The 13,648-nt window shown below is 40.8% G+C and overlaps 1 protein-coding gene across 2 annotated transcripts in view; it reads left to right on the top strand.

Moving 5' to 3' along the window:
- The window catches only part of rhbdl1 (rhomboid, veinlet-like 1 (Drosophila)), a 54,933-nt gene that overhangs the window by 15,469 nt on the left and 25,816 nt on the right, over positions 1–13,648 (top strand). For both annotated transcript variants that reach the window (XM_049562945.1, XM_049562946.1), the window contains exons 3-5: positions 3,818–4,042; positions 4,994–5,142; positions 5,291–5,403. In XM_049562945.1, the coding sequence (XP_049418902.1) occupies positions 3,818–4,042; positions 4,994–5,142; positions 5,291–5,403 (487 nt within the window). The remainder of the gene's footprint in view (positions 1–3,817; positions 4,043–4,993; positions 5,143–5,290; positions 5,404–13,648) is intronic.

Below are 13,648 nucleotides of genomic sequence, written 5' to 3'. Positions count from 1 at the left end.
AAATATGCCTTCCTCCATCTGTGGGAGAGCCAGCAGCCCAGCTCGACATCGTTCTGGTTATCACTGTGCAACAGGCCCCTCACACCCTCACTGTACAACCACCAGTGTCATAATTACCCACAGTTAGGGTAGTTACCACTTCCTGCTCTGCTAACTTCCAAAAGGGATTAGCACTTTTTTTTCTCCGCTGTTTTTCCTGAGTGATTTCTTAAAAAGGAAAAAAAAGGCAGCTGCTCCGTTTGTGGAGCAATCTGTTCATTACTTCTTCATTATTTGCTCATTTATTTACAGTCTTTGTCCTCCAGTATATTTAGCTCATTAGCTTTTATAGATATTGACCCACAATTTTTTTCACTATGCTCCCTGCTGTGTCTACATATAATGAGTCTACAAGCAGCAGGACCTGGCTAATGAGTGGTGTACTTTAATGGTGAGGTGTACTTCTTGCAGGACCCCTCTGGAGGTTTCATTACACTTCATATGAGGCTGCCATATTGTCTGAGATTACTATTATTAGAAACCTATACATAAGGTCTGCTGTTGGAGATTTACACGGTTAACAGTTGCAGCTGCTGCCCACATGCCCTCTTTCTCCTCCACTTCTTTTCCTGGAAACTCATTGTCACATTACATTGTAGCACATATTTTGATTTAGAGATAATTGCATAGTCAGCCAGTTGTCCTCAAAGGAGCTATATTGTTTTAGCCACACCAGAGACTTCAGGCATCTGGCAGTGCCACTGAGTATCAGCCATGAAGTAGATCTTACCTGTGAAGCTTGCACACTTGTTTTCTATAAGGAAATGCAGACATTAACTTTAAAGGAGCCCTGCTGTGGGGAGCCGGTCAGACAGTATTTTCAGTGGTAACTCTGGCGGAAAAGAGCCCTCTGTGTGTGTTGTTATCCAGACGGTTCCCTGCCTCGGCTGTCAAAATAGTGCCATTTGGATAGTTTTCATCCTAAGCCTCTATTAAAGAACTTATCAAGAGTTGGTCCCGCTGGCCTGCAGGCTTGCTGCAGAGCTCCTGCTCAGTAAGCAGACCTGGAGTCTGTGATAACATGAATACACATACTTTCTCTCTTTCCACTCTTAACAAAGATTTGCTTTTCAAGGGCAAAATCACTCCAACAGCCCCATTTGTTAGGGTGTCTGAGCTGCAATCAACCCTGCCGGCAGTCACGCTCACGTTCCGTCTAAATCAAAAAGCACTTATACATTATTTAAGTTTCTTATCAGCCATGAATATTCAGCTGCAGTTGTCATCTCTCTTGTGGCAAAAAGGGAGTTGTTTATATGTGTAACATGGCTGTGATATTAATATTTTAATTGCTGTTGAGATATGAGGAAAAATACGTTTTATTTTACGTTTTAACGTCAGTTGAACAAAATTGACTTTCATTGTAGATGTATTAAGCATGAAGCATTATTTTTACCTCCCACTTGAGTTGAGTTGAAGGTTTTGCTGTAATTAATTTTAATGTACTCAACTGATGTATAGACAGTATTCCTACCAAACATCTGCATAATGCTTTCACTACAAATGTCTGTCGTCTATCTTTGTGTCACATGAAAAGAATTAAGCCATTTTAAGATGCTGATTAATCATTTTGTGTGAGAAATTGTTCTCAGCCGTTTTAGCTTTCATGGTGTTCTGCGTATTTTCCATTAGTCAACACATGTAAAAAAAAAAAAATAATAAAAAAAAAAGGATTCTTGAAACCTTGAAGCCACACATAAAGTATTTTTAAAAGTACACACATTGAAGGCAGCAAGAAGTGCAAAAAGTACAACCATTAAGCATGAATAGCAAAAGAGAAGCTTCACTGTTCATTAAAGCCTCTGAGCAATGTCAGAAAAACAGAAAAAGTCTTGCATCAAGATAAGTGTCATTTCTTTCCCCTGATTATTTGATCATAAAAGTAGAACTTCCATAAACCGTCATGCTATCCCTTGTGAAATCAGTACTTCATGAATGTTGGCGCCCCATCTAGGATGATTAGTCACACTGATGAGCCTCCCTCAGTTCATGTGAAAAGAAGCTATCCTCCTTTACTGATGTTTGATCCACTTAGTGTGAAGAAAGTTATGGATTTAATTGCTAAAAAATGAAAAATTCAGCAGCAGGCATTGATGAGATCTGTTCATCCTGGTGAGGTGTCCTCCAGCTGCTGAAAGTAAAGCTCATAAAATAACTCGAGACGAGATTATTGCAGAAACATTAAGTCATCGAGTGGCAAAAATAAACATAGGGAATGAGCTGTCTGCTGATTCCTTAACGTCACAATGAGCGAGTCTATCAGCTGAAAAAAAAATGTTTCTCATCCATTCTTAAAGATGTTTGTGAAAGACGCTCATTTTCTCTCCTGCTGAGAGATCGATGAGAAGAATGACACAACTCTCATATCTGTCTGTTAAATGGCTGGTTAAGCTAACTTGGCTAAGCGTTAAGACTGGAAAACAGCCTGGCTCTGTCCAAAGGTAACAAAAACGCCTGCCAGCTTCTTTAAATCTCACTAATTAACACATTATATGTTGTTCGTTTAATCTGTACAAAATTGAAGTGTAAAAACAAGTTGTGGTTTCACAGGGGATTATATGCCAATTATGTGACTATTTCTTGGCCTTGCAGTCACTGCCTACCGACCTCAACTGCAACCTCACATTGATGTGAAGCCCTCAGGAAGTTAAATTAGATTTAACGTGTTCGTTATTTAGTGAGCTTTAGAGGTGCTGGTAGGCAGATTTATAACCTTTGGTCAGAGCTGGGTTAACAGGTTTCCCTGTTTTATGAGGTTGCTGGTGGTAACTTCATATTTAATATACAGACATGGGAGTGGTTTCGATCCTCTCATCTAAGGCCCTGTCTACACGTGTACGGATATTTTTAAAAATGGATATTTTCCCCCTCCGATTTAAGAAAACAAATGTGTCCATTCAAACTTTGATTTACAAAATATCTCTGTAAATACTAGAATACAGAAATGACTTCAAACGCTGGCCGGTGTTCACAGGCTCCCACACTCTCCCCTTGTTGCAAAGGCAGTAAAGTGTACAGGCAAACGTTACCTTTTTCAAAACACCTACTGGAGATCTCACCATTGATTCCCTTTTGATATGAGGATGAAGGAGCTCATTAAAAAATATGAATGATGCTGTGGACATATGAAACCTCCTTTCACTCCTCATCGACAGGAATCACATTCTCAAAATTGTCCCACTATCTGCTGGTTCCACTGGTCCTGATCATCCAAAATTGTCATTTCTGGCAGACTTTAAACCACGAACAGTGAGGTGGAACAAATAGCACTGATCGCAGTTCTAGCAGTATTAGCAGTACTAAGTGTAACATTGTCCACCGTTGTTGCTGTTACACAAAGCAACAATAGGCATGCCTAAATTGAGGAGATGATGTCATCCTTTCCCAAACTCTCCATTTAAAGAAAGTAACTGGAGATTTGAAAGATCTGCACCTTTAAAGGGGGTTTAAAAATCTTTTTTCATGACCTAAAACTCAGTTTGTATTTGGACAAGAGGCCAAAATGTAGAGGACAATATTCATTTTCAAAAATATCTCTGTACATGTAGACAGGGCCTGACTCTTAGCAAAAACTGCAAAAGTGCATCCTCAAAATGTTTGAACTATTCCTTTAAATAATGTGAAATATGTCTCGGTATAAGTAAGTAAACTGATGACTTTTTAGCTCCCATCAGTCATATTGGAAAACAGTGTTCATTGTTCCTCTGAGTTTCTTAGCAGCTGAACTACACTGGACTCTTGGAAATGACACCTGCATGTTTCTCCACCTTCTCCCCAGATGAGCAGTAAGCGCTCCAGCAGTTTCCGACGGGCCATTGCTAATGGCCGCCGCACGCTGCAAAGGGAGATCCTGCTGGACGAGACGGGGCTGGGTCTGTACAAACGTTTTGTCCGCTATGTGGCCTACGAGATCCTGCCCTGCGAGACGGACCGACGCTGGTACTTCCACCAGAACCGCCTGTGTCCTCCACCTGTCTTCATCGCCATCGTCACCATCGTACAGGTGAGATTTAGAAGGTGATGTTATTGACTTGTGAGACGCTAAACTGAATGTAGACTATTCCACTGGTGCAGCCCACTGATTCAAATATTCCTACAGTAAAACATGGGCTGCAATATTTTTCTTGAGTATGTGCTACTAACCCACAAACCGGACTTTAGACCGCTGTGTTGGCTCAGTCACCACTGAAAAGATTTTCTGCCTTTGATCACACGCTTTTACTGTGAGCTCGATATGAGCTGGTAACCCATTTGGGAGGCAGGGGCTTAGTGGGCGCATTTAATGCCATTCCTCCAAGCTGAAACCCTCAGTCAGCCCCCGTTTCTTTTTTTCTTTTTTCTTTTTTTTTTTTTAAGACACTGATTTTGGAACTTGGAAACCAGGTCAGTAAGCACCCTGGTCACCACAGTGGCATTAAATTACCTATTATGTTCATTTGTTAAAAAAAGAAACCTAGAAGCCTTCACGGACCACTGTTGAATGGTTGAGGATTAAGCGGCCAAAATAACCTACAGCTTCTTCACAAAACTTCATCATTTCCCCTGAAATCATCATAATTCAGAGGAAAGAAAGCCAAGTGCTCTTATAATGCCTCCAAATGGCATTGAATGGTCTGTAATGACAATGAGGATGTGATAATAACGGTTCACATTCATTTTAATTCACAGAGACAATGAGTCATTATTCTATGAAAAGAAATTAATGGAATTGAACCAGATGTGTCATTTTTTTTCTGCGGGCAGTAATTGTCTCCACAAGTCTAATAAGCATCAGCTGAGGAATACAGAACGAGAAGAAAACGTCATGTGTGTTTCATAAAGCACAATGGGTTTTGTTTTGCGGCGCAATTGCCACCTTTGTACCAGCAGTCTGCGGAGGGAGAGCGTGTAATGGGTATGTCAGCAAGAACTGACAGTTTAAAACAGTGTGGTGTCATTGCTGTGTCTATTGCAGATTATCGTGTTCATGTGCTATGGCATCATGCTAAACAAGTGGGTGCTGCAGACCTATCAGCCTGACTTCATGAAGAGCCCCCTGGTCTATCATCCTGGCCACCGTGCACAAGTGTGGCGCTTCTTCAGTTACATGTTCATGCACGTTGGGTACGTTCACAAACGCCTACTTATCTCGTGTTTTCTGCAGAACTGTTTTTAAAAATCTGATTGGCTATTTCTGATGTTGCACAGCTGTAGAAGGAACAAATATATGTTTTTATTGTAATTGTTCTCTTTCTGTGCTCCCTCTCCTCAGTTTGGAGCAGCTGGGGTTCAATGCTTTACTGCAGCTGATGATTGGTGTTCCTTTGGAGATGGTCCATGGCATCTTACGAATAAGTCTGCTCTACATGGCAGGAGTGCTGGCCGGTGAGCGTCTTTTAAAATAAATGTATTATTATGTGAACCGCTGGTTCCTAAAGTGGAGGCCGCTTGTACAGTGGCCAACGAGGACAAGTGCAAAGGCCTAAAAGATTTCTATTTGGAGACAGCATCAGAAAATATGCCAATTCAAAAACACACTAAGAAATGACAATAACTGCGTTTCCAATCAGCACAATGGAAGTTCTTTAGGACATCAGGGGGGCGCTTAGTGAAACAGCTTGATTACGTAGCTACATAAATCTTTTGTTCTTTTATAGTATTTTAAAAGACTAAGGCCAAATGTAAAAATAAAAGATGTAGGTACCTTTTTATGCAGCATCGTTACTCCACTTTTCTTCCCACAAAACAAACGCACACTCTCTCTTTTGAACTGGTATCTTTTCTAAAGCTGCAGCACAGTTCTCCCAAACGCAGTGTTTTGGGCCCTTGTCAGCCACCATACGCTTCATCGTGCTGTGCCTCAAGACAGGGGCCAGGGGAAGATTTGTTACTTCCCTCTTTTAACTATATATTTTAATGACATTTCACCACATAAAAAAAAAATAAGCCGACATTTACATTAACCACAAAGAAACAAATTTATGTTACATTTGCAAACACATCAAAATGGAAGAATCTAAGATTGGTAACATGATGGCTCTGCTTTTAAACAAAACAAAAGTAAGTTTGCATTATTTGTTTAAAGTCCAATGTGTGTCTGCAAATCTGCATAGCCTAAAACTGCTGACTTCTTTTTATTTTTTTTGCTGCGTAATCATGATTTAGGTCTATATTTTCTAATGTTATATCAGTTCATATACTGCATGTAACATAATTTACATCAGTGTTAGTCGTTTCTTAGTGAAGATACATTCCTATAACATACATTCATGGTGTCATTTCAAGCTGAAAAGTGAGTGTGGGGGTGGAGGAATCTCTGCTGTAAACTATGCAGTGATGTAGCACATAGTTCAAATAGTATATGTTCAGACAGTTTTAGATCATCTGCAGTGCAACATGGAAGGTGCTTTCCCTCTTTTTAAACCAATGACATAAACAGAAAAGTCTGTTTATTCTCTGCTCTGCACTTTGTGTGTGTGTGTTTGCCAGTCTGCTGTATATCTGATCTGACCTAGTTTGTGTTTTGTTTTATTATTGTTTGTTCAGTCTATTGCTCATAAAACTGCTCTGATTTTTGTTTTGCTGGAGCCTTCATCATTTATCGACTCAAAGGTCTCGTATTGCACTTCATATTTGCTGTGTAAAAACCAACAGTTCCTTTTAGCATCGAATGTGCCTCCAGTGAGGCTGAATTTGTTAGCATCTTGTCCTCAAGCTGACATCCATGAGTAGCCTGTTTGATAGTTTTGATAATAAACTCGACCCGGCTGGTGGCCCAGACATTTAAAAAAAACAACAACACACAAGTCACCAAACCGAATGCAGCGGAGTGACTCACGGTGCCCAGAGGTCGGGCCGCAGCGCTCAAGTCTTTGTTGACAAGAAACCTCATTAACTTTCATCCTCCTCCAAGCCAGTTTGGAGATTGGAAATTTTTAAATCCGTACTGATTGCTGGATGCGGTTTCTCACTGCAGTTTTTTGCTGTTAATGCGTATTTTCCAGAAGTCATATCAACACTGCTGCATAAACCTCTTTTCCCTTTCATCTTCACTGGGAACAATTTCTGTCTTGGATCTCGTAAATCTCTTGCTAACCATTATTTGATTACTGTCGAGAGCAATAACCTAATTCATATTGAGTTATGTTCATTCATTTTCAGTAACATGATTTTTAGACTTTCATTTGTATGTGACTAAAAATCCAAATTCTTTATTTCTCTCCTCCTGTCGTCTCTCCGCTCACGTGCAGTAGTAAAATGGAGCTAATGCTTCTGAAAACTCCTCATGCTGTGTAAAAATCAGACCCTCACCCCCTCACTACACTCACATGCACGCTCACTCTTAACACTCATGAATTATTGTAGCTTTGATTTTTTTTTTTTAGCAATGATGACAGAGAGAGAAAGCATGGGACTTAGAGGAGGGAAAGTGGGAGAGTGGTGCAGGGTTTCTCTCTGGGGAATTAGCCTGAGTGCAGTTTGAGATGCTGTTTGGAGTTTTAAGCTGCAGCCTGAATCAAAAAGGAGGAGGAAGCAGCGAGGAGGTGGTGATATCTGTACCCCCAGAGTCCCGAGTTGAACTGCATTCATTAGACTTTCCATGCTCGAGTTATATTGTAGTGATCAAAAATTACATTCCTGTCGTACTGTAGTGTAGTAGTGTGAAACTGTGCGTGGAATTACATTTGAATTTTGCTGAATTTAACTTTCAACACAATATAATAAATGAATTGCTCCTAAACAGTGAGGAAGAGCTGAGCTGCCTCACGGTCACGAGATGATGAATGACTTTAAGCAGCGCAATCATTTCACCTTCTGATTCTGGGTGATGGGGTGGAAATTTGAGCTGTGCTGGCACAAATGCTGTGATCTATTGGAAAGGAGTCCAATGAAAAGCAGGTTGGGAAGTGCACCTGGCACTCTTGGTATGTGTGTCTGTGTGTTGGGAGTTTTGGGTGAGTCAGTGGGGGTTAATGACAGTTCAGTGGGCACATGCTGCTTTCATGTGAGATCTCAGAGGAAGGCCACCGCCAAGGCTTTGAGCACAGCAGGAGGTTTTCAGAAGATACTCTAGTGATAGGAGGCACACTGAGGATGGCAGTTTTCATTTTATCTAAGTCAATATAATGAATTTGCAATCCTTCAAACTGGCTTTTACAGCAATTATTTTGATTTTGAAGGGAAACTTAAGTAATTTTCAACCTGGACCAATTTTCCCCACATTTTTGTGTCTAACTGACTAAAGGGAACAACAGTTTTTTAAATTGGTCCAGTATTGAGCGAGAGCGCTGCAGCTGGCAGCTGTGAAACAGGCTACGATATAAGGTTTGAGGCAATACTGACTGCTAGTGTGCGTCCACTTAAAGTGGAAGCCGCCATAGATGGACCTTCTTAGGAGTAGGTTCTTAAGCCAGGCCACCCACCCTCATCAGCTAACGGTGACGTCTCGCCAACCCCGATCAACCCCCCAACGACCCCAAACAAGCATGTTTGTTGGGAGACTGAACTCACCTTTCTGCAGGAGACCAGAGAGAAAGTTGTTTTAAAAGTCTATGTGTGTTCAGCTCTCAGTACGTCTGTAGCTTCTGACTGAATCTCTGTAGTTTGGAGTTTAGTTTCTCTCCTGTGTGCTGTTTGTACTTTTGATATCTGCTCTATTTTACTGTTTGCTTGTTTGCCATCAGCTGAATTAGTTGTGTGAAGTTGCTGCTCGAAAACTCAACATTTCCTCATTTTGCTGCTTCACAATAAAAGTTTATACATAACAAAATAACAGGGCTTTTATTGTGAAGAATCTATAGGAAATGAAATGTGGTATTACTGAAGTAGTGGAACTTTGTAAACAGCTTCTCCTTAATAAAGGCAGGGCTAATAATACAGCAGGGAGGAAAGTGAAAGCAGGCATTACTGCAACTTTTCAAACAGCTCACCTCGAACAGGTAAACTTCTCTTACCTGCCCTGCTGTGGAAAAACACATGCAGCAAAAGCAACAGGGGACTAAAGCTTTGATCAGCACTCTGCTTTTAAATGTAATTACTCAAGACCCAAGCCAAGCCAGCCCATGACTGTTGAAAAGGGCTATTGGTTTAACACAATAACAGACAGACTGGATCAAGCGAAAACTAAAGACAAAGGTCTCATTTCTTTGTCAGACACTTATAATAACAATCCAAGCCTGTCAGTGGCAAAAACAAGCACTTTTAGTGGACATACATTGACAGTGCACTGTGGTCCCAAAGATTACCCTGCACACTGTTTCACGGCTGCCAGCTGCAGCTCTGTCGCTCAATAGTGGACCAATTTTGAAAATTGTTGCTTCCATTAGTCAACTTTGACACAAAAACATGGTAAAACAGGGTCCAGGTTGAAAAATACCAAAGTTTTCCTGTAAGGTAGGTTTTTAGTTTTAGGATCTGATTTGGAGACATAACTAACCTCTATGAATCTAATTACTGGACACCTTCTAGGTGTATGAATTAAAAGGACTGAAAGCGGAGATAACAGTAATTTGACCATCTTATCATGTTAAGCGGCCATTTGTTTGCAGAACGTCTGAGAAATAAATGTCGTCATCAGAAAGATTTAAAAATCCATGAATTGAAATGACAACAGAGGACTCATAATAAACGTGTATAAGCTCAGAACAAATGACCACTCAAGGCCTTGCTCGACATTTTCAAATTGAAAGGATATGAGACAGTCTTAGGAGACACATCTCAAAGATTTCACCTCAGCTTGAATCAAATGATGAGACCACTAAATGAAACAAATGAGGCTCCCGCCTGCTTTTATCTCTTACCTAATTTGATGCTCCATATAACAAACTTCATAGCCGCGCTCGCTGCCTGACTCTGTGCAAGCTAGATAGATGTAGATATGTGAAATACAGGATCCATTTATTTGTTCATGTACCTTTTTCCAGCCTCCCATTCCTCCCTTTTCACTGATCTATTTATTATGTGTGTTATATGTGTGTGTCTGCGTGTATGTGTGCAGACTTTAGTTCCAGAAGGTTTCACTGCCTCACACACAGTTTTCCCTCAGTCTTTGTAAACTTGTGATTGCTTCTGGATGTTAGAAATTGCCCAGTGCTTTAGATCACTCAGTGAAATTCTTGATTCCTTTTTCCCTTTTCTCCTTCCCCATTTTGTTGCCCATGGCTGTCTCATGTTTATATTCATGCAGGCTTATTCTAGCTCATGAGTTCAATCATGTCGGCTGTTGCTATCAGCTCCTGCACGCATGTTGCTTGTTATTTTTTGTAGGGCAGCGGAGCTTTCAGGTTATAGCTGCACTCAGTGGGTGCGTTTGTGGAGCAACGTGCTGCAGGTATTGTGCCTTTATGTGTGTGCCTTAACACACTGCAAGGATTTCTGCACCGCGGGGCTTGCTTTCAAAGCCAGGAGGAAGATTTTTCTTTTTAAAGATGCATTAAATGCTGTCAAAGTATGAAACCGTCCACACAGACATGCATGAACATCTCTGCATTCATTATCTTGAAAATAATGAATTTTGCACTTTAAAAGAAAAGATAAATTAGTTTCACACAGTACAAGGTTTTAATCTGTTTAGGTCAGATGGTGTTAATACACATCTGTAAACCTTGGGTATTGTTCTGGTCTTGTACTGTATTGTAGTCTCTGAAAATACAGTATGACATTGTACATTTTGTCCTTGGATGTGTGCTGACAAGAGAAACAGTTCTGTAATTATTTTCTGACAGTGCTGTTCAGACTCGGATCCTTGTCCTCTTCACTTTGCTCTGCCGCGCTAACAGCAGATGAAGAGCTCCACTTGAATTCCGTGTTTCCAAACAGCCGCAAATTCAGACGAGATGAATGTAAAAATGTTGAGTCATGTTCAACATTTCAGTCCGGCGCTACATTAAAGGAAAACAGCAGGGATTCCTATTTTTTTCCCTCCATCTACTCTCTTTCTTTCTCCTTCCTCTTCTGGATCTCCTTCCCTTGGGCCAACAGCTCCGTCAGCTTCCTCATGTGCTTCAGGGCATCAACAGGTGCCAGAACACCATGTTTTTCCTCGTGGCCCTGTGTGAGCCCCAGGCTGTCTGCCTCCTCTAACAATCCAAATCCTCCAGCAGCCTCTCATAACAGCAAGCTCGAGTCCCGCTCGACTCACATCTCAGCGTGGTGATGAGGTTTTAGTGTTGACATACTATACTACGATTGTTTCTGCTCTTTGTTCTATCACATTTATCACAGCAGAATCGACCTTGACAGCAAACAGAGGTGAAACTTTCGCTTTGTGTGTTTAAGACCCTTATTTAGAGAGAGGCAGTGTGTCACTGTTGTCATGCGTATTGGTAGTTGCATGTCATCCAACTTTATTTTCTGTTTGCCATTGCAGAAAAATAATCTTTCTTAAAAATATCTTAATTGGATTTATTTTGGTTTATTTATTTATTTTTGTGCATTTTAATGGGAACAGAATTGTACCCATAGAATACTCACTGAGCAGAACAATGCCACAAATCATGGCATTTAATTTGTCCCCAGATGGGCTTTTATAAAAAACAAATGCATACATAGTGCAATAAAAAGGACAATAAAAATGTAATAAAATACATATGCAAATATAGAAAGCAGACAACCAACAGAAAGCGAGGATGATAATAAAATTGCAATAAAAGACCCCCTGGCTGCATACCTGATTATTCTATCTAAGATTAGAGATTGTTTCAGCTTTGGTTTAAAATGATCCAAATTAAAAGGCTGTCTGTCTAAGTTAGGTGAAAAGAAAAGGACTGTGGTTGTTCTGCACAGCTTCTAGATGTGAATATGAAAGTAGAAACCCTCTCAGATTCTTCGCTGGACGGTGGTGGAGAGTAATGGCATACATTTACTGTGCTTAAGAGCCATTTTGAGATGCATGTGCGTTTTTTGTGTACAGTATTTTCACTTTTATGCTTTTATTTTGAGGTGCTGTGACACTAAATAAACCTGCCTTGCCTAAAAGGGATACTTTGCTGATTTTCGACCAGCTTTGTACTGAGAATCTGAGTGAACTTGGGTAAACTTCCCTCCAACTTGCCAGTGCCCACATCTCCCTGCTCATTTGCTGCAAAAATCCACGTATCATCTGGTAGATTTGAGCTGACTTTTAGACTGCTGCTTGAACTACAGATGGTAGTAAGCCTGTCACCATGGTCACTGCGAGTACAGAAGTGGATTTAGAGAGAGGCCCGCTGCTCTCTGTCTCCCACTTTCTTAAACTCAGACCAAACACCAATCAAACTGTAAAACTAGACAGTGCTGATCGAATATATTCTGGAAAAATATTTTAGTGCACTGTTTGGCTGTAATAGGAGAATTTGTGAACAAGAAGTAGGTGCCATACTGTTTTCTGTGTTAAACAGAGGCACAAAATATCAGCTCAAATGACAAAACTAAGCTGTGTTGATCAAGTATGAACCAAGATTCTCTTACTGCGTCGCCTGTTTCTTGCTTCAAATTATGTCAGTAACATATTTTAACTTGTTAAAGTGCAAGTTGGGATTGTTAATTCTTCTTCTTCTTTTTGGCAACTTGGCTTTCAAGATCCTCTAGCTGGGACTTTATGGAAGTCTCTTTCTGCTTCCACTCCTGCTCTTTCTTCTGCAGTGTCTGCTTGAGGACCTCTGTGGCCTGAATGAAGGATGACTGTCCTCCCACCACTCGGTGAGATGATTCTCTAGCTGCTGCTCAGCCTTCTTCAGAGCAGCTAGGATGGTGTTGTTCTTGTGCTTCTGCCTATCAAGCTGGGCCACATAAACAGCTCTGGATTTCTCCACCTCTTGCAGCAGGGAGTTTTTGTCCTGCTGCCACTGGAAATTTTTGATGTGGATTTTCTGATCTGCCTCCTTCATGGCAGCCATGAGGTTAATATTCTCAGGTTTTTGCTTGTCCAGCAGCTTTAAGTCATTCTGAGCTGTCGTTGCTGATATTTCTTAGCTCAGAGATGTCAGAGTTTTGATGCCTTTCTCTTCAATATCAGAGTGGACATGTGCCTGAGCCTCATCCAGCTGGGCTTTCAGGCTGAATATATCTCTCTCATGACTCCACTGGTTATTGTCCTATCTGTGTTCTTGGAGTTGATAAAGCAAATTAGCCAGCGATTCCTCCTCGATCTCCAAGAGGGCTCTCCCCTCGGCTCAACTTTGGGAGAGGCCCTCCTGGCTGTCTTCCAACTTACCCTTTATTTTTTGTTCTATGGAACGAAGGTAGACATGAAAGGGAGGATCAAACTTCAGCTCTTCCAGCTTTGTTTTCTGCTGGACCTCTGTGTTTTTTCTCCTGGCATCTTTGTTTCCTTTGAAATTTGTCTCTAAACCAAACTTGGGCCTGATTGAAATATGTGTCTAAACTAAACTTGTGTTGGGTTTTTATAGATTCCCAACATTCCCACAGAATACACAATGTCATTTTGGATTCTATGGCTGTGTCGAAAATCAGTCACTACTCACTATATAGTCCATTATATAGTGATTTTGTAGTGCTGTCTGATTGTTTAATTGGTATTATTATACCCTATATAGAAGACTCAGAGTATCCCACAATGCATTGTAAAAAGTAGTGTACAAGCAATGGACACTAACCAAGCACTATATCCCATCATGCATTGCGCTGAAAG

The sequence above is a fragment of the Epinephelus fuscoguttatus genome, linkage group LG20, assembly GCF_011397635.1.
Source record: "Epinephelus fuscoguttatus linkage group LG20, E.fuscoguttatus.final_Chr_v1".
Classification (NCBI taxonomy): Eukaryota; Metazoa; Chordata; class Actinopteri; order Perciformes; family Serranidae; genus Epinephelus; species Epinephelus fuscoguttatus.
This window is presented reverse-complemented; position numbering and strand designations above follow the sequence as displayed.